The 25,371-nt window shown below is 38.6% G+C and overlaps 1 protein-coding gene across 1 annotated transcript in view; it reads left to right on the top strand.

The window, feature by feature from the left end:
* The first annotated feature begins 104 nt into the window (after window positions 1–104).
* The window catches only part of CWC27 (CWC27 spliceosome associated cyclophilin), a 117,081-nt gene continuing 91,814 nt past the window's right edge, over window positions 105–25,371 (top strand). Inside the window, exons 1-10 of the mRNA XM_052670451.1 lie at window positions 105–250; window positions 1,743–1,839; window positions 3,385–3,497; window positions 5,699–5,842; window positions 6,553–6,651; window positions 6,826–6,929; window positions 7,817–7,886; window positions 10,689–10,768; window positions 12,982–13,015; window positions 15,207–15,382. Coding sequence (XP_052526411.1) covers window positions 209–250; window positions 1,743–1,839; window positions 3,385–3,497; window positions 5,699–5,842; window positions 6,553–6,651; window positions 6,826–6,929; window positions 7,817–7,886; window positions 10,689–10,768; window positions 12,982–13,015; window positions 15,207–15,382 — 959 coding nt within the window. The 5' untranslated portion in view covers window positions 105–208. The remainder of the gene's footprint in view (window positions 251–1,742; window positions 1,840–3,384; window positions 3,498–5,698; window positions 5,843–6,552; window positions 6,652–6,825; window positions 6,930–7,816; window positions 7,887–10,688; window positions 10,769–12,981; window positions 13,016–15,206; window positions 15,383–25,371) is intronic.

Genomic DNA, 25,371 nt, shown 5'->3' with positions numbered 1-25,371 from the left:
CCGTGATCGCCGTGCAGCCCCTGATCGGCGGAGCGCTCCTTTCTCCTTTCCCCTGTTCTGGGCAGTCACACCCTTCCCCCGCTCCACTGTGCTGTGTAGAGGCGCCCAAGATGGCGGCGGACTGCGGGCAGTAGCGCGGGTAGGGGAGAAGGGTTGATGCGCTTCGGACTGGGACTGCGTGGGTCTGCCACAACACCCCTTCCCCAGCATGAGCAACATCTACATCCAGGAGCCCCCCACCAACGGCAAGGTGAGGCTCCCTGCGGGCAGCCGGCGCCATGCTCGCCTTGCCGCGCGGCAGTGCGCGCGCTGCCCTCGGAGGAGCTGCAAGGGAGGGGAGGGCGGGAGCTGCTGGCAGCGCGGGCGAGGGGCAGGCGGCTGATTTTGTCGCTTTCGGCCGCTTGTTATATTTACCGCTTTGTTATGAATCGGCATTGTCTTTATTGGTGTTACCTGTAATAAATAGAGCGTGCCACTGGAGATTTAAGGCATATTCTTTTTCTGCGTTGTCTCATTGTGGAAATATTAAAGAGTGTTTAATATTCTACTCTCTGGTAGTTACTGTGTTATCAGTAGTCTTTTCATCTGAGTTACTTCAGAACTATATCTGAAGTGCTGCAAAACTACATTGGGATATCATAGAATCACAGAATGGTTTGGATCAAAGGTCACCCAGTTCCAATCTCCAGCCATGGGAAGGGCTGCTCCATCCTCCCTCCAGCTCAGCTGCTCAATGCCCCATCCAACCTGAGCTTGACACCTCCATGGATGGAGCGCCACAGCTTCTATGGACAGTGGCTCTCCACCTTCTGAGTAAAGAATTTTCCCCATACGTGCAGCCTAAATCTGCTCTCTTTCAATTTAAAACGATCTGCCCTTGTCCTGTCACTGACTACTCACATAAAAGTTGGTTTCCTTCTTGTTTATATCCTTACTTCAAGTACTGGAAGGCTACGGTGAGGTCTCCCAGGAGCCTTCTCTTTTCCAGCCTGAACAAGATCTGTTACTTCAACCTTTCTTCGCAGGAGAGGTGCTGCAGCCTTCTGATCATTTTCATGGCCCTCCTCTGGACCTGCTCCAACAACTCCACATCTTTATCTTGTTGGGAGCCCCAGGTCTGGACACAGTACTCCAGGTGGGGCTTCAAGAGGGCAGAACAGAGGGGTACAATCCCCTCTTTCCCTGCTGGCTGCTCTTCTGTTGACACAGCCCAGAATACACTTGGACTTAGGGTTTGCACACTGCTGGCTGATGTCCAGCTTTTCATCCACACCCAGATGAAATGTGAACATTCCCAGATGTTCATGCACAGAACCCCTAAATTCTTTGCAGAAGGGCTGCCTTCAAGGAGTTTTTCTCCCAGTCTGTACGTTTATGCCCCAACTCGCATAAAGCACCTTGCACTTGGCCTAGTTGAACCTCATGTGGGCCCCACTTTTCAAGCCTGTCCAGGTCCTTCTGAACGACATCCCTTCCTTCTTTCATATCAACTACACTACTCATCTTGGTGTCATCAGCAAACTTGAGGGTGTACTCAAGCTCACTGTGTATGTCAGCGATAAAGGTGATTAAGTTGGACCTCTGGGGGACGCTACTCATCACCAGCCTTAACTGCTTACTACTTATCTACTACTGTTGTTAATGTTATGAAGTTAACTGTGCCTTTTAACTCAGTAGTAATATTTGTTTATTAGTGTCTAAGTTGCAATAAAACTAATGGTATGTTTATAAAAATTTTGTAGGTTTTGCTGAGAACTACAGCAGGAGATATTGATATAGAATTGTGGTCTAAAGAAGCACCAAAAGCATGTCGAAATTTCATCCAGCTTTGTATGGAAGGTAAGGACAAGATGGGGTAGGATTTGTTAGAATTATTTAATGTGTACTATTGGTATTTTGATGACAGTTTTGGAAAAGATAAGTCATAAGTAAGTTTTAATATGTTAACTAATTATTTTTATTACTTGCTACCCAGATCAAAAACATTTTTCAAGGTTTCATTAAGGAACCCAATGGAAGGAAAAAGAACAACAATTTTTAGGTGGTTTTCTTGAATGTAGTAGTTGGTGTCAGATGTTTAGGAAGGCCTATTTTCAGGAAGTCTCTACAAAGTATAGCAGCTTTAATGCACATAGGAAATGTCAGTGATGCAATGCTTGGACATTCCCTGTTCATTCCTGCTTCACTGTTGTTACTCCCTGTTCATTTCTTCATGAGTGCTTTTAATGTTTCATTTGCTGTGGGGTTTTATTGACTAGAACCTTGTAAAACCTTTTGCTGAAATAATGTACCTAAATGAGAAGTTCCATATCGGGAAAACTATACAAAAAATGTGCAAAAGACCCTCTCAATTTATGCTTCCTACTCCTACTTATATACCATTAATAAGATTTGGTGAGAGTTCTTTTAGCTCTCTGATAAGGAAAAATAGCAGTGTGGAATTTGTGTATCCCAGACATATATAAGGTCTACTCTGTGCTCTTACTGATTATGTGAAGATGTGGATTTTCAAAAATATTTTTTGTAGCATTAAGTCAGCTTCTCAGCCCAGGGAATTACCTTAAGTTATCCTCGGTTTTAAAAAACTATGCCATATTTCCTTTCTGAACTTGCATGGCTACTCTGTTGGATCCTATGCTTTGTATTGTATGCTTTAGTATTTCTCTAGTGAGTACTGTATAATATAACTATCCTTGAACGTACAGAGCTATGCTGCAACACAAAGTCAGGTCCTGCTTTGTCTTACAGCATAATGCAGATTGAAAAAAGGAAAAAATAAAGCAAATATATGTCGAGTTGAACTTTTCATACTTATGTTTTCTTACAGTGTCATAATGCTTATCTGAAGTATATGTGTGTGTGTATAGAGCACAGTAACAAGATAACCTGGGGAGCAAAAGACAGTACAGTGTAGGGGAAAGGGACAACACCTGTGTTCTGTGCCACTGAGTGGAAGTGATAACCATTTGGTGCATGGATATAAACAAGTATGTATGTGAGGTACTGGCTGGGACAGGGCATAGTAGATTTAACTCTCCTTTTAAAGTGATATATACTGGTACTATCATTGGTAGTCCTGAAAATAAAATTACTCATTAATACAATTTTGTCAGTGGTATGCAGTATCTTCTGTGGCAGAAACTTAAGACTCCTCTTTTTTTTTTTTTTTCATAAATATCATCAGTAATGCTTTGTAGATTAGGTAAGGTACAGTCACGCTGAGCAAGTCAATATATGATCAGGCAGCTTGGTGGAAATGGCAGAATGCTGTTGTAGGTTTTGTTTTATAGAACTCCAGTAACTGATATGTCTGCATAATCTCTCTGGAAGTGTGATCTTTAGATAGCTTAAGTATGTTTAATATATTTTCTTTTTCTTTTTTAGAGTATTACAATAATACAATATTTCACAGAGTAGTGCCGGGTTTTATAGTGCAGGGAGGTGATCCCACTGGTACCGGCTCAGGTGGAGATTCAATCTACGGAGCTCCTTTCAAGGTATGTAGCTATGTATCTGTGTATCTTGTGCATATTGATGTTTGGTTACTCTCTGTCAGTTGCCCTTCCTACTGTGTTAGGTTGTGAGAAAAAAAAAAATTTGTAGAAGGAATGCAGTTTCTTCTATAAGGAATGCTGAAGTTTATTCATATTCTGAATTTGCACATGCTTCACCATTTTTGAATGTGTATTTTAGAATTGAGTGTTCTTAAATATGCCTGTTCTAATTCTGTGATAAATGTATAACCTTATTAACATTCACTTCAACAAAATAAAAATAGGAGAGAAAATTGTTCAGAGCAAGTGCTTATGTGTTTTAACTTCGTGAAGTTCAACAAGATCAAGTGCAGGGTCCTGATCATAGGTTGGGGCAATGCTAAGCACAAGTACAGGCTGGGCAGAGAATGGATTGAGAGCAGATGTGAGAAGAACTTAGGGTGCTGGTTGATGAGAAACTCATCGTGAGCCTGCAATGGGAAATGCAGCCAAGAAGGCCGATTGCATCTTGGGCTACATCAAAAGACAGATGTGATTGTTCTCTGCTCTGTCCTTGTGTGGCCCCATCTGAACTACTTCATCCAAATCTAGGGCCCCCAGCACAAGAAAGAATATAGAGCTGTTGAAGCAGGTCCAGAGGAGACCACAAAGGTGATCAGAGGGCAGGAGCACATCTTTGTGAAGAATGGTTAAGGGAGTTGAGCTTGTTCAGCTTGGAGAAGAGAGGAATCTGCAGAGGCAGTACAGAGGCCTTCCAGCACCTAAAGGGGACTAACAGGAAAGCTGCAGAAAGCCTCTTTGTCTGAGAATGACAGAAGAAAGGAATATTTTGTGCAGTAGATTTAGATTAGACATTAAAAAGAAACTCTTAACTCAGAAAGTGGTGGGGCAATGGAACAGATGGCCTGGAAGAGCTGCGGATGCATCATCCATATTGAGTGCTTAAGGCTTGGATGGGGCTTTGGACAACCCAGTCTAGTGAGGGGTAACCCTGCCCATGACAGGGGATTGGAACTGGGTGATATATAAGGTCCTAAAGCATTCTATGCATCTTTGTGGAAAACTGAGGAGCAGAAATGTGAGTTGTTCATGTACATTTTGTCTGAATAGTCAAAGGTATCTGAATGTATATGTAGTCACTAGTATTATTGATAATTGCACATCACTTCTCTTGGTCAGGACCTTCAGATCCTGAGTGAAGTTTCGCATGCACAGAAGCTGTGCTCTATTCTGGTTGAGTCTTTCAGATAGGGTAAACATTTAGCTGGTGACTGAAACTATGTGACCTTTCTGGGTCATCAGTCCACCTGCTGCAGTTTTAATGCAAATCCTGCATTAATGCATATCTGCAGTTTGTGGGAGAGGTTGCTACGTGAGCAAACATCAAAACAAATACTTCTAATAGTGTAGTAATAACACTTATTTAATATTTTTGTTAAGTGTTAAAGAAGTTTTATACTATTGTGTTTTACTCATACTGTGTGTTACTCATCACTGTCATCTTTATTTGATGCCCTCTTCTGTCTTCTCATGGTCCTGAAGATGTTCTTCCTTTGGATTTGAGTAATATTGTACTATTGCAAAGCTTCTGAACTTCTGGTTATTTTACATGGATTAGAATTTCTGCTAAATGAAACAGTTGACTAGAATAATGGTTTTACAGGAAATACCTGTGATGCAGTTACGTTAAGAAATGCTTTCTTTTTCTTTTTTTCTTTTTCTTTTTTCTTTTACTGTTCTATAGAGCACTAATTTCAACAGAAATAATGATTAATATTAGGCAATACTTAGAAAAGGGGAAAGTTATCTTAGCAAAACTTAGTTTATCTTGAATTGTGTTTCTGCTGTGTATTGTGTATCTTCTATTGTGTATCTTTTTTTTTTATTATTGGCATAGTAACTTCTAAACTTTTTCTTCAGATTTTGTTAATTGATTTTGTTTCTGTTTTGATTTTGTTTTTGTTTTGTTTTGAAATAATTTTGTTTGCTTATTTGTGATGATATAGAAACTGAGAAGAAAAGATAGACTAAAAATTGTTTCTGTTTTGAGCAGAAGTTTTAAATATAATCTTGTTACTAAGGTATAAATGACCAGTTTTATTAATGCTTGAATTTTTAATTTATTTGAACTAACAGTTTATTTTTCGTCAGTGTATGTTAATATAAATATATAGTAGTTAAATACTTCTTTTTATCTTTTCCAGGATGAGTTCCATTCACGATTGCGATTTAATCGAAGAGGACTTGTTGCTATGGCAAATGCTGGACCCCATGATAATGGCAGTCAGTTTTTCTTTACACTGGGTCGTGCAGATGAACTTAATAACAAGCACACGATCTTTGGAAAGGTCTGCTACACAGAGTAGCCTCAGTTTGAGCTTGCTAGAAGCATGTATATGTTTCTCTATCATTGAAGGTTCTTGTAGTGTTGTTTGTGTTAGATATGTATGAAATTATTTTACTTCATTCTGAGCTGCCTGCATTCTGTCTGCATCTCTTGGAAATGTTTCTATGGGTTGTTGCCATCATTATCTACTTTTTACTGTTTTTCTTCTGAAAAGAAGTGTTGTGCTTCCTTTTAAATCATCCCTTACTAGAAATATGATAACTGCTTTACTAGTCTAATGCTAATAACATTATTTATTTGTTTATTTGTTTACATTTATTTGTAAGCTGTAATTACTTACGGAAAGTCAGGAAATTAAAAAGCCTAAGATGAGCTTACCACTTTCATAGTTCATTCAAAAGAAAGTAAAGCTACAATTTTTGTATTTCAGTATTTTATTTTCCTGCTTTACAAGTCCCAGAAAAATTTTGACATCTTCCTCTGCTCTCAGAAATGCACAATTTGCTCTTTCTTATGTTCTTTCAACTTCGCTGTTAATTTAAAGATGAAAAGCCAAAACCATTGGTACGCTGTACTTACTCTCTTTTAAGTGATTTATATGCCTACAGTATTTCCTGTATCACTTGTATTTTCAAATTCTTTACGTAATAATTGCCTTGTGTTTTGCAGAAGTACTTAAGTACTTTCAAACCTTTCCTGTGCATTTGATAGGTTACTGGAGATACTATATATAACATGCTGCGGCTAGCTGAAGTGGAAGTTGACAAAGAGGAAAGACCACTCAGTCCACATAAAATAAGAAGTAGTGAGGTAGGTATGTTCTTTACAACTCGTGGTTTTTTAATTATTTCATTTGTATTACTAAGAGAGCTGTGATCTGGTATGAAAATCTGGCATGTCTTTTATGTATTGCTTTTAAAGTATTGAGACATTTATTAACAGTGCTTACTAGGGATGTGACTAAAATATTCTTTTTTTTTAAAGGTTTTGTTTAATCCATTTGATGATATTGTTCCAAGACCAAATAGAAAGCTGAAGAAGGACAAACCAGAAGAAGAAGATAAGAAGCCCAAAGTAAAAGGCACAAAGTAAATACATGCAACATGAGCAGTAGTTAATTTTCTTTTACCTTGAAATAGCAGCTTGGTTGTTTTTTATTTGAAACAAAGGCTTAACAAAAATGCAAGAAGAAACTGCTGTAATGTTAGCAAAAAACCCTATTTTTTTTTCAGTAGTTATTGTGCATCTGCTAAGCTATAGCTCTTTTGTGCAATAGTTTGTTGCAGAGGAGAGAGAATACAGTCCTGTAAGCCATGGGCAAGAAGAATATGCAATCATTTGTAACTGATGCAGAAGTTAATGCATGCTAGTAACTTGGGCACAGTTCTTTTAAATTTTTAATTTATTTTATCAGCTAACACTTGCTCCCATTAAAATGCTTTCAAATTTCAAATGCTTTTTAAATGCATTCATTTATGAACAAAATTTGGTAGATTTACATATATATGAGAAGTAATAGGAATTCGGTACTATGTGCATGCTTTTGGTTCTGTTGGACAGAAGCAGATTGTATTGCAACTAGCTGTTTCTAATACAGTGCATAAATAATTTTGAAGAAAAACCCTTAAAGATCATTATCTATTCTAAATACATTTGTGAAATTGTATTTGTGGTTGCTGCTTTCCTGAGCTGTTGCATCTTGAGAATTTTGTGTTTACTGCTAGAGCGTTGCTGTATTAAAAAAAAATAATAAAGAGCTGTTGGCATTTATAAGTCTCTGGAAGCTAGTCAAGGCAGAATTTTAAATTCTGTGTGACTTTAAAGTGACTTTAAAGTATGTTAGTTTGTAACTGTCCTGTTTGTTCTGTCTCAGGCATAGAATAGGGACGTACAAAATGGAAGTTGCATGTTTGAAGTTTATCAAATGATAATTAAAATTAAAGTTTTAATAGGAAATGTGTTTTCTCTCTTAAAGAAATTTTAACTTGCTTTCGTTTGGGGAAGAAGCTGAAGAAGAAGAGGAGGAAGTCAACAGAGTTAGTCAGGTATTATACCAAATCATCCTCATTTTTATTTTCAACTTAAAATTATCTTTTTTACATGTTAATGAAATATTGTAAAGTCCTTTGTATTCTTTTTACTTCTGAGTTTTAAACAATAATATTAGAAATTATCTTTGTTTTTATAATTCTACTATTTTGATTTCTAGAAAAAAACCTTGAATTTTTCTAGTTTAGAAGGTGCCTTCAGTTATTGCATGATAGTGTTTACAGAAATATAAAAATGATTCCATTTGTCATAGTGTGGCTGTGTAAAGCTATTTCTGCTGTCTAACAAGGTAATAGGTACTTTTTTCTTTTTCACTTCCTTAATTACAAGTAAAAAACTTGAGAGTTGAAATATGTCAACTTCTTCATTACCAGGGAATTCTAGGCTCTGTTTTCTTATGTGAGTATATTTTGTACAAAGAATAAGGCAGTGTTATTGTGGGAAAATTATCATGTCATTGTAATTAATATGTTGTTGTAATTAATTTAAAACAGTTAAATTAAAAATAAAAACAGTTACACTGTTACAAATTGTCCAAATTCACAGAACTTGGATGGTGTAGGTATTCTTTAATCTAATATCTCCTGAATGGACTTTGCCAAATTACTTTAAAAAATTGCAGGTTGCCACCCATGTTTCTACTATTGACCAAATTATTTCTTGAGAGCTGCAGACATTATAACTGACTTGTACAGCTCAGGTACCAATTTTTATTAGTGATGAGATTACATTATGCTAAGTTCTGCACTGTCGTAATGAAAATTATTCCCAATCCTACAGTGAAGTACAGAGGACAGCAATGAGTACAGTAATGCACAGTGTTACAGTAAGATGGTGGCAGTTAGGTTAGTAGCAGAGATTTATCACAGTATTTTAACTCTGATGCTTCCTTGTTTTGACTTAGCCTGTCCAACAACTATGCTTACTTTCCTTAAGAGCATGTTTGTCTGACATTCTGCTATATGTGTCTGTTTTTCAGTATTGCATTCAATTTGTTTGCTGTGTCCTTCTCTTTTACTCCAAATACTTGCGCTTCATTTTAAAATGATCTAGATAAAACATCTCTGTCATGACAAGTTCAGTTTCAGTGTTGTCATGCTGTGAAATTCTTCTGTCAACTTTTTAGGAGTTGCCAAATGCGGTAAAATTGCCAATTTAGAAAAGTCTGAAAAAGTAACTAATTAAGCAAAGCTACAGTGTCTGTCCAAGAAGTCCATCCAGAATGCTAGGCTCAAGCATACATCTGTTACAGTTCAGGCAGTGTCTGAATTCACAGGCCTAAGTGGAAACAGTGCTCATGGGCAGAGCAGGTCCAGGTAAGAGTCCTGAAGACACACTGTACTATATCAGTGTGCTTTGGGACCTGACAGCGTGACCCCCACTGATTGTCACCTTGTTTAGGCTGAAGCTTTCACTGTCAAAACTGCATTTAATTGTCTGTACTTATTTGGAGCAGTTTACAAAGGTGCTAAGCGCTTGTCGTGTTTCGTAGAATCATAGAATCGCCAAGGTTGGAAAAGACTTCCAAGATCAACCTTTCTGATCATCCTCATACCATCAGTATTTCCCCACTAAACTGAGTCCCTTAGCATAACTTTTATATGTTTCTTGAACATCTCCAGGGACAGTGACTGGGGCACCTCCAGTGCCTGTCCACACTTTCAGAAAAGAAGTGTTTCTTAACATCCAACTTGAATCTCTCCTGATCCAAATTGAAGCCATTCCTTCCATTCCCATTGCTAGTTATGTGGGAGAAGAGTCTGACCCCTACCTTGCTACAACCTCCTTTCAGGTCATTGTAGAGAGATGCAAGATCTCCTGAACCCACTCTTCTCTGGACTTAACAGTTCCAGTTCTTTCAGCCTCTCCTCATAAGTCTTGTGCTCCAGACCCCTCACCAGTTTTGTTGATCTTCTCTGGACATGCACCAGGGCTTCCATGTTTTTCTTGTAGTGAGAAGCACAAAACTGAACACAGTATTTGAAGTAAGGCCTCACCGGTGCTTACACCAGAGGGATGATCACTTCTCTGCTTCTGCTCACCAGGATGCTATTGGCTTTTTTGGCTACCTGGGCACATTTCTGGCTCATGTTTAGCTGAGCATTGACCAACACCCCCAGGTCCATTTCTTCCACACAGTCTCCCAGCGACTCTGCCCCAAGCCTGTAGGACTGCCTAAGGTTGCTGTGGCCAAAATGCATGACCCAGCCTTGGTCCTGTTGAACTTCATCTCATTGGCCTCAGCCCAGCTATCCAGCCTGTCCAGATCCCTCTGAACGGCCTTCAAATAGAATCAGACAGATCAACACTTCCTCCCAGCTTGGTGTCGTTTGCAAACTTAGTGAGGGTGCACTCAATCCTCTTGTCCAGGTCATCAGTAAAGATATTGAACAGGAAAGGCTACAATATCAACTCCTGGGGAGCACCATTCATGATGGGTTGCCAGCTGGATTTAACTCCATTTACCGCTACTCTTAGGGAGTGATCATCCAGCCAGTTTTTTACCCAGCAAAGAGTGTATCTACTCAAGCCCTCAGTTGCCAGCATCTCTAGGAGAATGACAAATAAGACAGTGTCAAATATAACACATAAAGAAGGTGTTGATAATTCAGAAGGTGATGTTATTATCCACACTACTACTGTTTTCCTGCAAGGATTATGTTCTTTTGTAATTAGAAGTGTTTGTGCTTACTACTTAGGTTAAAACTAACTGGAAATAAATAATTTTTTCCTTACCATTGCCTTTTTCTGTATTCCCTTAAACACTGAAATTTGTAACCCTTTTTTTTTTTTAACAGAACATGAAGGGAAGGAGTAAAAGTAGTCATGACCTACTGAAGGATGATCCACATTTGAGCTCAGTTCCTGCTGTCAAAAGGTTAATACAAGTTTTCCACATGCCAGAGCAGATCTACTTTAAAGGTGTTAGACCTGATGCAAAGATACTCATTTTATGTCTGTCACTGTTTAAGTATGAAACGTTTTGCTGGATTGGACCAAATGTTCCTCTAACTCACTATGCAGTTGCCAGCAGTGGGTATCCAGCAATGGGTGCCAAGAAAGATGAAAAATAGGGCAAACGTATCGTTTTGCTGAATAGCCTTACAACCTCAAACTACTTTCAGGTCACAGAGCTGGCAGATTTTGATATGGTTCGTCTAATTAGTAACCCTTACACGTGCTCTCTTCAGAGTATGCAGTGACCTCTTATAACGTTATTTTACATTTGCATCTTACTATCCTACATTTGCAGAAGGAAGTATCTCTTTTTTTGTTGTGTTTTCTTTTTTGTCTGTTTTGTGTCTTTTTTCTGAAACATCACGTTACTGGCCTTGTTTGGTAATTTCTAATTCTTGTTTGGAAGAGACAATGAGCAGCCAGTCTTTATATGCCTGTTTTTACTACATTCCCTTCTTAGGCCATTTCTTTTCCATCTGGATTCCTTAAAACCTTCTCAGGTTTTCTTCACAGAAGAATTCAGTATCCGTTACAATAAACAAGTTATTCTTGTTTCTCTTCTCTGACACCATTTCTGTTCTGAAATATCATTTTGCTAGTTTTTATTTGAATCTAAGCAAATTAAAGATGACATTTAAAGACATATGCTTGCATAAAGACAGTCTTCAGTTTGTCCTCTATTTTTTTAATCCTTCTAAACTTCTGATTTGCTTTTTAAGCCATTGTTTATACACTTTCAATGGAATTATCTCAGCACAGTATTCAAAGAATTCATGATTAGTGCTGGTCAACTTCAAGCTCCTTGTCCTGTTTGTCTTTCTACCTGTATACACTTCAAATTTCATCTCACATTTTACTGTCTTATCTTTCTGTTTCTTCTGCTGTTCATTAGTCTACTCTTGTCTGTACTGTTCTGCATGATGTAGTATTATTAAAAAAATCAGTAGTGCAGTTGCTTGCCTACTTTGTTATTGAGTTTGATGAACAACTCAAGACCTAGCACGCAATAGTGGAAATAAGTTAGTAATCTTCACTGCATGAAGTGTTGGTTTGCTCCTGACTTTTGTTTCCTGTCTTATAACATTGAATTTACTAGTGCAGAGGCCTTTTCTCTGTCATCTCAGAGCTACTTAGTTTCCTTAAAAACATTTGACTAGAGAATGTGTGAGTGCAAATGTAATAAAGCAGACAGCTCATCTGCAGCCACATGTAGCCCTTTCTGCCAGAGGTTAATAAGACAGTTTCCTCTACTGCCATAAAACCCACAAATTACCTCATACTGTGCGTCTGCTTGTTTGGTACTGACGTCAGAACAGAATTGTATTAATTCAAAATATTTTCTTTAATACTTTCAGATGATTTTTTTTTTTTTTAAGTTTTATTAAGAAAAAATTACTTCCACAGAAAGTTTTTGATGTTAAATTCACATCAGTATAATGCAAATAAAACACACCTATATAAAAAATTCTTAAATACAGAATATTTGCCATTAAATGCTAGGAATGTATAAATGAGATAAAAATCAACTATCTTAAAAGTGACTTTTGTTGTTTCTTTTTCTTTTCAGCAGTACAGTGCAAACAGTAGTCAGAAAACATGATGGCATGCCCGCTTATGTATATTGTCTGACTAAATTATTATACGTTATTTAGGATTTTTGCTTATGCTTGTAAGATATTACACCTAGATTGTGTCCATTAATTCGTTATTTATTGGTCCAGATTGATTTCCAAGGCTGTTCTATAGTATTCTGTTCGCTTGCCTAATCATAATATTTTCTTGATCAATAGATATTTTGACTTAAATTTAAAAAATAATTGTAATAATTAGTATAGTTCCTCACCTTTGAAGCAACTGTATACTTCAGCATTTTGTCTGAATATGGTTAGTAATAGAATGTGTCTGTGGCAGATTACAGTTTTATCCTTTGATATTAATCTTTTTATTTAGAGAAGATGATGACAAATGACAGAAAATACTATTAATTGGTAATGTTAGAATGAATGTGAGGATGGTGTAAATGACTAAGTTACCTAAAATTTCAATTAGTTAAAATTTTTATTAAAGAGCTGTGTTTTGAACAGTATTTTAAGTCTTCTCTGCTATTTTAAAGTATTAATTATTCTTTTTTAGTGATGCAGCAAATGAAGAGAGTTATTTGAGTGAGGTAAGTAATTTTTTGAATTATTATTTATTTTTACAAATAAATCTTTTTTTCCTTATTGTATGTGATTTAACATTTTCCTGTGGGAAATAAATGCTGCTTTTGAGGATTTTTAAAGCTAGCTCAAGTCAGATTTCCATCAAAAACCAGTAACCCTTTCAGAGCTCTGAGGGTTGGCAGTTGTGTGCTTTCGTGTCAGGGTAAACTTGCTGCTGCATGCCACCTACTGCATTTTATGAAAACTTCTTAGCAGATATTTCAGTCAGTAAATGGGGTTGATTACCACAGAGTCACAAACCTTTAATACAAGCCCTGAAATTGCTTCAGGGATGGGAAAGGAATGAAGATTATATTTGTCATGAATGATGATAGAACACTAATCTAAGGGGAAGGCTCTGTATGAGTGAGAATGCTATTGGAAGATTTCTTCAAGGGAAGAAGATGAATGTCTATCACTAAAAATAGCATTGATAAAGACTGTTATGTCTGAAAGGTGGGAAATTTAAGTAAGCAAGCAGTAATAAGTTGGATGTCCAAACATGGAGGATATTTTATATACAAGGAAGTTTTTATTGATATTACGGAATAAAATTGCAAGTTGAAGTGCATATTTACCTACAGCCATGGATGATGGGCTAGATCTTTGAGTTGCTATCAAAACATGAATGACTGGGAATATAATCCTGTGTTCCATAAATTGAATCCTCAGAAGTACTTTGTTTTTCATATCTGTCTGCTATGCATAGGTCAGTAGCTATCATCTGTTAGCTGGTATTCAATGAGAGTGAAGGACAGATGCAGTCTCCCTCATCCTTGCACCTAAACAAAAAGAAGGCAGCTTATTTCCACTGTATATGCTGTTACCTCTTCTGCAAAACACAGCATGTGCTCAGCTTCTTGGACACATAAACTCAAATTCTGTCTTTGTTCGAGCCATGTGCATGATCACACTCTTGTTTAAGCTGTGATTCTCTGCTGATTGGCTGTCATGCAGTATTTTGACACAGCAAGCCTGGTCATTTCATAGAATCATAGAGTGGTTTGTCTTGGAAGGGGCCTTTAAGATCATCTCATTCTAACCCCCCTGCTATAGGCAGGGATACCTCCCTCTAGTCCAGGTTGCTCACAGCCCCATCCAGCTGGCCTTGGATGCTTTCAGGGTAGGGGCATTCACAACTTTGCTGGGTAGCCTGTTCCAGTGTCTCACCACCCTCATAGTAAATAATTTCTTCTTAGTATCTAGTCTAAACCTACCCTCTTCCTGTTTTAAGCCACTTCCCTTCATCCTGTCACTACACGCCTTATAAAAAATTCTTCTCCAACTTTTCTTTAGGCCCACTTCAAGTATTGGAAGCCCTCTATAAAGTCTCCTCGTAGCCTTCTCTTCTCCAGGCTGAAAAGCTCCAACTCTCTCAGCCTGTTGTCACAGGGAAGGTGCTCCAGCCCTCTGATCATCTTCATGGCCCTTCTCTGGACCCACTCCAACAGCTCCATGTCCTTCTTGTGGTGGAGACCTCAGAACTGGGTGCAGTACACCTGGTGGGGTCTAATGAGAGCAGAGTAGAGGTGCAGAATCTCCTCCCTCCACCTGCTGATCACGCTTCTGTTGATGCAGTGCAGGATACCGTTGGCTTTCTGGGCTGCAAGTGCCTATTGCCAGCTCATGTTGAACCTTTTGTCAACCAGCACTTCTAGATCCTTCTCATCAGAGCTGCTTTCAGGCCATTCTCTGCCCAACCTGCATGTGTGCATATAGCAGGTGGGACCTCATGAGGGCAGAGCAAAAGGAGAACAGTCACTTCCCTCTTCTTTCTGGCCACCCATCAGCTGATACAGTTGGCCTTCTGCGTTTCTGGTTTTCTTTTAAGGGAAAATTAATGAAGTGTTAATATATTGCCTTGATCGACTTTTGGATCCATAAGTAATAATCAAACTAATAGCATATTGCCATGAAACCTTCTGCATACCTTTCAGGGATTAAAGTCTCACTATTTCTGTTTTTTAAATGATACAGAGACATTCTTGAAATTGTTCTTTGAAGTAATTTTAAAAATTGTGGATTGTTGCTTGTTAAGTTTCTTTGTTTGTTGTGGTAAAGAATCATCTTCGTAAGAAAAAGTTTATGTATTCAAGAATCTGTAGTTAAAAAGTAGAAAAAGCTAAGGATTTTTTTTTTTATGTTCTATCAATAAAGAAGGAAGATGAAAATGGTGAAGATGTTGACAGTGTAGAAGGTGAAGCTGCTAGCAATGAGAGATTTCAAATGAAAGAACGCATTGCAAAAAAGTTGAAAATGGATACAAGTGAAACTGCTAAACTGCAACTTCAAGAGGAAGAAACTAAGATGGAAAAGAAAATCACCAGTCGCAGGTAAGTCATGTAAAAGTCATATATAAGTCATATAAATCATATATTATTTTTCTCCAACTTATTTTCAGTTATTTGCTGTTCAATTCCAGTTTCGTATTTACTGCATTTTTGTTTTAGTACTGCATTAAATTTGTCAGCCTCCCTCGACTATGAAAGATGAAACTGCCGGTTGGTTTCTCAGTTCTTAGTTTCATTTGGTAGTTTAAACTTGAATCTAGTTTTTGAGAAAAATGGGAAAGAATACCTCTGGACTGGACAAAAAAAGATCAGTGTTAAATGGCCTTATTGTAGAATGGAAGGGAGGGGTCAGAAATAAAGGAGATATCCAAGGAAAGCTTTCTTGAGAAAGGGTCTTTAGGTATATTTAGGAGGCCAAACATCTCTAGAATAGCAAAAGACATTGTGCTCTTCATGTGCTCTGTACAGCATTGGTGATGCCATACACCATGAGTACAGTGTTCAGTTTCTCTACAAGAAAGACATTAAGGCCCCGGAGCGTGTCCAGAGAAGGGGCAATAAAGGTGGTGAGGGATTTGGAGCACAAGATGAGCAGCTAAGAAAACTCGGATTGTTTGGTTTGGAGAAGAGAGGGGGGACCTTATTGCTCTCTAAAAAAAAAAAAAACTGAAGTTTTGGCGAAGTGGCAGTTAGCCACTTTTCCTGGGGAACAAGTGGTAGGATGAGAAATAATGGCTTTACGTTATACCAGGTTGCTGCCCAGGAAGGTGGTTGAGTCACCATCCCAGGAGATTTTCAGAAGAGTAGGTGTTGCACTGGAGAACATGGTGTAGAGTGGTCACAGGCATGGACTGATGGTTGGACTAGAGGATCTTAGTGGTCTTTCCAACCTTAATGATTCTAAGATTTACATTGCGTGTGTGTTCAGTGGTCTTCCAACCAATCTACTTAACTACTTGCTGGGTTTTGCAGCAAGGGCTACTAGATACAAACTTGTCTAACATGTAGTTGCAGGTTCTCAGCATGAGGTTGACATAAAGATTACGCATACCCTTAGGAGTGCTTGCATTATATTTTTTCAGATTTCATAAATATTTGTACAAACAGTCTGTAAGCTGCTGGCTCTTCCTATGCAAGTACAATGTGTTTAGTCCGTGATTATTCCACTCTTTCAGGGAAGTTGTAGTAGTATCATAGCCAAATGGACTATCTTGTCTTTGAAGTGAGTTTTATTGGATGCTTCGAGAGCAATAGCCCTGGGAGACACTGCTTAGTAATACAGGTTACATCAGTTTCTAGAATCTGTTATTTTCCAAATGGTAAGGCATCCTGTATGAAAATGAAAAGCATGGGTTGTTTGATGTAAATGAGGTGCTAGTGACATTGGTTTTGATGAGATAATCAGCCGGTTATCAAGTTTCCTTGTCTAGAGTAGTGGCCTTTTTGTAAGTATAGTAGGGATGATTGATAATATTCTTGTGGGACTTCACCAGCCACTATTGTCCAAGTGTGTACTGACAGGAGAAATGGATGAGGTGCGACTGTCAAACAAAAGCTTCAATCCACCTTACTTATCTTGAAGAAGCATGTCTAGTCAAATATCAGGGGGACAAGAAAATTCTTATATCAGGTACTGTTCACCTCATCAGATACTTAAATGTGCTAATAGAATAAGAGAATTTCTAAAAATATTTTTTTTCTGAGTAATGAATTTTAACATGCATGACTTGTTTTACAAATCTTTATTCATTTTTATTAGTCATCCTGTTTTTCACACAAATCCTTTTGTGAAATCAGAAGTATGCACATCTGTTTTAGAGGAACAATATGGAAATAATAGACACCTTCTCAAATTCATGGTACTGAGATCCACAACTGTTTCTTCAAATGCAGTTGTTCTTGGGGTGCTCAGATGGTGATGTTAGTTTTAGTAATTTCAACATCCTTTTGAGACTTTTGTTTACATAAAAAAATAATTTGAAGACACTTTCCAATTTTATACTAGATAAAAAACTTAAGGAAAAAAGATCTTGTTCATTCTGGCAGCTCATTAGACAAATTCTAAATATCTGTTGTTTTTATAGAAAGATTGAACTTAAACTTGAAAATACAGAACAGCTGTGTAAATGAAAATATATACAGATAACATTACATGAAGTTTTAAAAATGCTAGTGTCTTGAGTAGATCAGCTGAAGGCTTCATAGTATATACTACTCTTTCACTTTGGCAGATGGAAACTGGTTTTATGTTTGTTCTTATCCTGTAGGTGGAGCTCAGATGCTACGCATTTCTAGTTACGGGCTTTTAAAAATTTTCATTGCTTCTTGTTTGCAAAATAAAGCATGCAAATAGAGTACAATTTCAATTACATACCTAACACAGATGTGCTATTAAACAGCAATATGAATAACTAATAATACAATAATAACTAGAATAACTGAACTGAGGAAGAAAGTTGAGTCACTTGAATTTAACTGTTTCTCTCATGTATTTTACTCCTAATAGACTATAGAGTGCAGCTAAACTAAGTAATGTCCTTTTCTTTTGGTTTATAAGTCACCAACATAAGGAGATGAGTTATCTACATATATAATAAACGAGTAGAAATATAGTTGCTATTACATTCCTTATATTTTCTTGTATACAGATTGCACATTCCTATTTAAAGTTAATGTCACCATAGGTTTCATAAAAATAATCTCAAGAAGCTTCAGATATATACTGTGTATATGTAAGAAATTACTTGGTTCAACACAGAATCACAGAATGGCAGGGCTGGGAGAGACCTCAAAGATCACGAATCTCCAATTCCCTTGCCACAGTCAGGACCACCAACCACCACATTTAATACTAGACCAGGCTGCCCAGGACCCCATCCAATCTGACTTCAAACACCTCCAGGGACGGGGCATCCACAACCTCTCTGGGCAGCCTGGTCCAGCACCTCACCATTCTCTGTAAAGAATTTCCCCGACATCCATGCTAAATCTTCCCTCCCTCAACTCAAAACCATTTCCCCTTGTCCTGCTGTTATCAACCCTTTCAAAGAGTTGATTCCCCTCCTGTTTGTAGGCTCCCTTTAGGTACTGAAAGGCTGAAATGAAGTCATTCCGCAGCCTTCTTTTCTCCAGGCTGAACAAGCCCAGCTCCCTCAGTCTGTCTTCGTAGGGAAGGTGCTCCAGTCCCCTGATCATCTTCATGGCTCTCCTCTGTTCCCTCTCCAGCAGCTCCCTGTCTTTCTTATACTGGGGGCTCCAGACCTGGACACAGTACTCCAGATGGGGCTTCACAAAAGCAGAGTAAAGGGGGACAATCACCACCCTGTCCCTTCTGGCCACCCCTCTTCTTATGGAGCCCAGGGTACCATTTGCTTTCTGAGCTTTCTGAGCACGCTGCTGGATCATGTTAAGTTTCTCATCTATCAACCGTGTCGACCACACCATTCAGCTTGGTGTCATCGGCAAACTTGCTGAGGGTGCACTCGATTCTGTCATCGATGTCGTTGATAAGATGTTAAAGAGCACTGATCCCAAGACAGAACCCTGGGGGACGCCACTCGTTACCGGCCTCCACCTGGACATGGAGCCATTGATGACCACTCTCTGTCTGTGGCCTTTCAACTAGTTTCCTATCCACTGGGTGGTCCACCCATCAAATCCACATCCCTCCAATTTGGAGATAAGGATGTGGTGAGGGACCGTGTCGAAGGCCTTGCTCAAGTCCAGATGAATGACATCGGTCACGTTTCCCTTGTACACCAATGCCATTGTTCATCATAGCATAAATGAACAGAACACTTGTTGAGATATAATTATCTGAGATGTTTAGTGGTATTTTTTCTCCATTTGTTATAACAGGATGGAATGGCTATTTCTTTTTAAACGTGTCTGCACTTGCTTAAATGACTGCATACTGACTGTAATCTTGATGTCTAGGCACAACATGCTCAATAGACATGCTCAAGTTCATACTAAGATCATTTCAGACCATGCAATGCAAGTTCTTTGAAAGTAACCTAGACTAAATGAAAGTACGTACAGTTAAGGCATCATAACAATTTTTACCATCTGAATAAATATTGACACACTGAGTTTGCAAGATTGATTTCCTGAAGTTCTTCATAGTTCTGTGGCGCAGAATAGCCAAAGTTAACTTTGTATGTGATCCCATGAAAAACTTTTTAAAAACCTTTAAATAGAGTCTTTTCTATCTGAATCCATAGTTGCTCTAAAAGAATTCTTTGATGTTTTTTCCATACATTAATAGTAAATGGTAGAATATTTTGATCTAATATGTTTACTGTGCACTTCTTACCTTGCGTTTATGATGCTGACATACATATGAAAGGAAGTAAAATCATTTAGGAAACTGCCACAATTCTGGATTGAAAGAAATCTTTTAATCTTTGTAATTGTTGAAAATCTCTACTCTCTTTGTTGTTTGTAACAGTGGCATAGAAAAGTAACTTTTTTAGCATGTCTCCCTTCCCAGCGAGGGCATCCAATAGGTTATGTATCACCGTGTTCTTGATTGGCAGGTACAAACAAGTGTTGCTGTGTTTTATGTATCAGTCATCAACACTCTTAGTTTCTCTATCCTACAGTGTCTGAGTTTCCAGCTCCTATGTTTCACTGTAAAAGCAAATGTCTTTAGAATACAGACTTTTAATAGTTTTATATGTTTTATCAAATGCATGAGTTGAAGTATAAGAAACAGTTATTTTGCAACTGTGAAAGTTGTGTTGGATAGATTGTTTTTTATGATCCCTGTCTTGGTCATTTGTATATATAGTTCCATTCATCACATACTGATTATTGTTCTGTGAATTCATACTAACAATTTTCTTCACAGATGTAGGATTAAAGTGACTTTTTTTTCCAAGTTTGTGGACTAATATAGTATTCTGATATAAATACATTTATTTAATTTTTTCCCCCAAAAAACAAATTTTCTGGTGTGTTCCTCTTCAGAAATTAAGTTCTGTAATTGTAGCTTACCAAAAAATCAGATAGTTCTGTCAGATGTCCATATTTTAACAATGGTATTCTTAAAGCAGATATTTTATTATCATAGAATCACAGAATGGCCTGGGTTGAAAACGACCACAGCGATCATCTAGTTTCAACCCCCCCGCTATGTGCAGGGTCACCAACCACCAGACCAGGCTGTCTAGAGCCACATCCAGCCTGGCCTTGAATGCCTCCAGGGATGGGGCGTCCACAACCTCCTTGGGCAACCTGTTCCAGTGTGTCACTACACTCTGGGTGAAAAACTTCCTCCTAATACTTAATCTGAATCTCCCCTATCTTAGTTTAAAACCATTCCCCAATATCCTATCACTATTAACCCATGTAAACAATCATTCCCCCTCTTGTTTTTATGCTCCCTACAAATACTGGAAGGCCACAATGAGGTCTCTCTGTAGCCTTCTCTTCTCCAAGCTGAAGAAGCCCAGTTCCCTCAACCTTTCTTCAAAGTAGAGGTACTCCAGTTCTCTGTTCATCTTAGCGGCCCTCCTCTGGACCCACTCCCAAGAGCTCTGCATCTTTTGTGTGCTGGGTGCCCCGGGGACGCAGTACCACAGAGGGGGCCTCACAAAAGCTGAGTAGAGGGGGACAATCACCTCCCTCTTCCTGCTGGCCACCCCTTTTTTTAATGCAGCCCAGAATACAGTTGGCCTTCCGGGCTGCAAGCACACACTGCTGGCTCATGTCCAGGACCCCCAAGTCCTCCTCCACAGGGCAGTTCTCAAGGAGATCTTCCTCCAGTTTATATAAATACCTGGGACTGCCCCAGCCCAAGGGCAATACCCTGCTGAATCTCATTATGTTCACATGGGCCCACTTCTCCAGGCTGTCCAGGTCCCTCTGGATGGCTTCCCTTCCCTCCAGTGTATCAACTGCACCACTCAGCACCACTCAGCTTGGTGTTATCTGCAGACTTGCTGAGGGCGCACTCAATTCCTTCATCTGTGTCACTGATAAAGATGTTGAAGAGTAGCGAATTAAGTCAGCAATGCATCCCTCAATCTCAGTGGTTACATCAGTGGTTCCTGGGTGAAGTGATGAAGGCAAGTACCAGAATTCAGACCTTGGACATCTAGATGTGATGTATTTGTAGAATTGGTAGGTGGAATACTGTGAAGGCAGAGCAGACAGGTCTTCAGATACAGGTGTGGCACAGCCTAGTAGTCAGAGATTTTGAAAAAAAAGTAGAGGATAGATATGTGACTGAACAGGGAATTCATGTGTGATGTCTGATATAAAAATCATACATACTGGAGATGAAAGTGAAAATCGTCTGCAAAGGAGGACTAAAGAATTGCTGTCAGGGCATTGTCAGCAGTTTACAGGCTGGTTCGGCCCGGTTCCGTGACCAGCAGGGCGGAGGGATCTGCGGATCCACACCTCGGGGAAGGGGCAAACAGGGGACCCCAAAATACTTGAAAAACAACAGCAATAATCTGAGGTGGAACAAATGATTTACTAAATATAGTATTAGCAAAAATATAATGAGAGAGAGAGAGAGAGTCTGTCTGGATGGTAGATAGACCTCACCACAATGCTGAGGTGAGAAGTGCAGTCTAGCTGAGTGACTGAAGAAAAGCAGACGGTGAAGCGCAGACAGCGAAGAGCAGGCGAAGAAGAGGAACTCAGGTGACCTTGCACAGAGTTATATCTCCTTGCTGTCCGCAAAGCCTCCTGGGGAAATGTAGTTCTTCTCCATCGGATGAACATTCAGCAGAAGTCAACCCTCCCTTCCCCCCCCCCCCCGCAGTGCATTACATGATGTTATGGTGTGGAATACTGATAGCCAAAAATCATAAAACCATGACAGGCAGTGATTCTGCTAGGAAAGCCAAAGCTTTGCTGAAGTTGCAATGGGCAGGGAGAGTAAAGGCCAACTGAAAGAACTTCTTTGACTCCATAAACTCCATAAAAATAAAAGATTGTATATGGGTAACATATGTGTTTATGGCCTCCTGTGATATGGTAACAGTGCATGCAGGAATGACAGAGATACTTGATTATCAAGTATCATCACCAACAAGATCTTCCAGGGTTTTGTGTCTGCAGATGTGTTTCAAAGAAAGAGGAGCCGCTAACAGTGATAAACAGTTGTGTCAGAAATTGCTAAGAAATCTTGACCCAAAAAAGTCTGTTCGACCGGATGGGATGCATTTGAGGATACTGAGAGAGCTGGTTGATGTCATTGTGAGGTTGCTGCCTATATCTGAAACACTGAAGAAATCCTCTGACTGGAGGTTGTTGCAAATACTGCACCCATTTAGTGAACTTGCTGCATCCATTTTCAAAAAAAGCAATAGCTATGCAGTCAGCATCATCTTGGCTTTTGGAAAAATCATGAGACAGATTTTCTTGGGAATATTCCCAGGCATATGAAGGAGAAAAAAATCACTTTGAAATATGAAGCTTATCTATTTCCATGTATATATAACTGTGATATTCTTTCTTCACAGTAATTACAATTTTGAATTTATTAACTACTGAATGATATTAATGTTTTATAGTAGTGCTCCTTTAAACCAGATGTAACTGCTTCTGTTAGGATCTGTCCAGGAATATTGTCTGTCTCCCTGCTTTTCAGGTTGGTACCAGGAAATAGAAATAGTGTGTTGATGTTAATGGCTTTTGAGTTCTGGAGTACAAACCTTCTTTGCAACTGATTTCAGACCTCACTATATTTAATAAAGTACCTTTTTTTGTTTTTATTTTTTAAATACACACAGTATATCAGGGGACTGGAGCACCTCCCCTATGAAGACAGGCTGAGGAGCTGGGCTTGTTCAGCCTGGAGAAGACTGCGTGGTGACCTCATTTCAGCCTTTCAGTACCTAAAGGGAGCCTACAAACAGGAGGGGAATCAACTCTTTGAAAGGGTTGATAACAGCAGGACAAGGGGAAATGGTTTTGAGTTGAGGGAGGGAAGATTTAGCATGGATGTCAGGGGGAAATTCTTTACAGAGAGTGGTGAGGTGCTGGACCAGGCTGCCCAGAGAGGCTGTGGATGCCCCGTCCCTGGAGGTGTTTGAAGTCAGATTGGATGGGGTCCTGGGCAGCCTGGTCTAGTATTAAATGTGGTGGTTGGTGGTCCTGACTGTGGCAAGGGAGTTGGAGATTCGTGATCCTTGAAGTCCCTTCCAACTCTGGCCATTCTGTGATGGTAAATTCAGGTATTTTGTTAATAGTATTATAAGCCAAAGGAAAGTATGAGATAAACTATGTGTCTTGTGCCATAATTCACAGCGATTTGCCACTATATTAAACTCACTTGCCACAGATAAACAGGAAGGCATTCAGAAATAGTTTGTAGATACCAAGAGTATAATTTGGTCCATATTTAGTTGGACAGTGCACAATCTGTTCCAGACAACTTACTCTTAACAGTACTTCATCCAATATTGTTTGTGTGGGTGCAGCTTGCAACCAATTATTTTTTTTTTTGCTATATGTTTTTCTTAAGTTCACTCAGTGTGCAGTATTTTCTAATTCTTCAGCTGCTCAAATTCTAATTGAGTCTTTTCTGTCTTATTTGATAAGCTGTACACATTGAATTCTTTCAGTCCTTCACAGTAAGACATTTTTTCCAGTCTTCAGATCATTTTGAGGCCCTTTTGTTCCTTCTCCAATTTTTCAGCATTCCTTAAAAAGTTTTGGTCAGTAATCTCTTATTAGTGTTACTACTGCTGTATATAGAGAACTTTCTTGCTTCTGTCACTCTGTTTGTTCTTACAATGATCACTGAGATTTTTTTTATGTTGCTAGGGCTTTCCAGATTATTTTCAGCCACCATTCTCCAAAAATTAGTTTCTCGTTTTCTACATATGTCCTGTTCCTGCTTCCTAGAGTTTTGCAGTTAATTATTGTAGGCTTTTCTTTAGTTTTATTTTAACAAACTCAGCTTGACAAGCAATCCAGTTAGGATAATTTGCCATCCCATGACAGTTTGTGTGATTCAGTGTCTGGAATTCCCTGGGGATTAGGGGTGTTTCCAGTCAGTCCTTTACATCCCATTGGCAACTATTTGAAATGATAACTGTAACCTAACTCTTACTTAACAGAGATATTCTTTGGTCCTTTTGTATACTGCTGACTATTTAAGAATCTTTTCTGAAAGTACTGGGAAGCAAGTTTTCCTAATATAATCAAGAGTAGGTATTTGGATTTACTTGAAAATTAGTCAGATTGGCAACCTGTCACGAGCTGATGTTGAATTCAACTAAGAAAGTATCTGATAGCATTATGTCTGAACGTATATGCTCCTCTCAGTATGCTTTTTCTCTGGGAGACTGTTGGATTATTTTACTTTAACTTTATCCAGGAAGTGTATGCATTGTGATTTTAATCCATTACCATTGTATGTTGTTTCTTTTGTCTTGCCTGTTTTTTGTTTTTTAAAGGAAGTCCCAATTAAATTGACATAAAATTAATTTAAATTTTGAATATGTGTAAAATGATACAGTGTTAAAACAATTTTCATGTGAATTCATTATGTTCTGTGCAGCCTGCAGTTCAGATAGGGCCGTAAACAGATGTGTAATCTTTACTTTTTGGGGAAAAGAAGAAAAAAGTATTTTGGGACAAAACAATTCCTAACTTTCCTTCTGAGAATTTGTTTCTTTGTTTCCTTGCATTAAGATGTGCTGTAAAACTGTGGTTAACATAAAGTTTCCACTGGGTGGACTCCAATTCTCAATTTTAGGTATAGTGTACAATCAGCAAAACGTATTTTTTTAAGGTTGTTCTGGATAATTATGCAAAAGTTACAAGCAACCATCTCTAGAGCTCCGCCTGTTAGTGTACCATATATTATGTACTGAAAGGCCACTCGTAATCTTTGATCTTATAGTTTTAATATAATATATATTAACATATTTTTAAAATGTTTAACATTTTTACTGGGAGGTGGTGAGGCTGCCCAGACAAGCTGTGGATGCCCCATACCTGGAGGCACTCAAGGCAAGGTTGGAGGGGATCCCAGGCTGACTGAGCAGGTGGATGGCAGACTG

Source organism: Tympanuchus pallidicinctus, unplaced genomic scaffold, assembly GCF_026119805.1.
Source record: "Tympanuchus pallidicinctus isolate F22 unplaced genomic scaffold, pur_lepc_1.0 scaffold9, whole genome shotgun sequence".
NCBI lineage: Eukaryota > Metazoa > Chordata > Aves > Galliformes > Phasianidae > Tympanuchus > Tympanuchus pallidicinctus.
The sequence above is the reverse complement of the archived record's forward strand: the minus strand, read 5'-3'. Positions and strand labels throughout refer to the sequence as shown.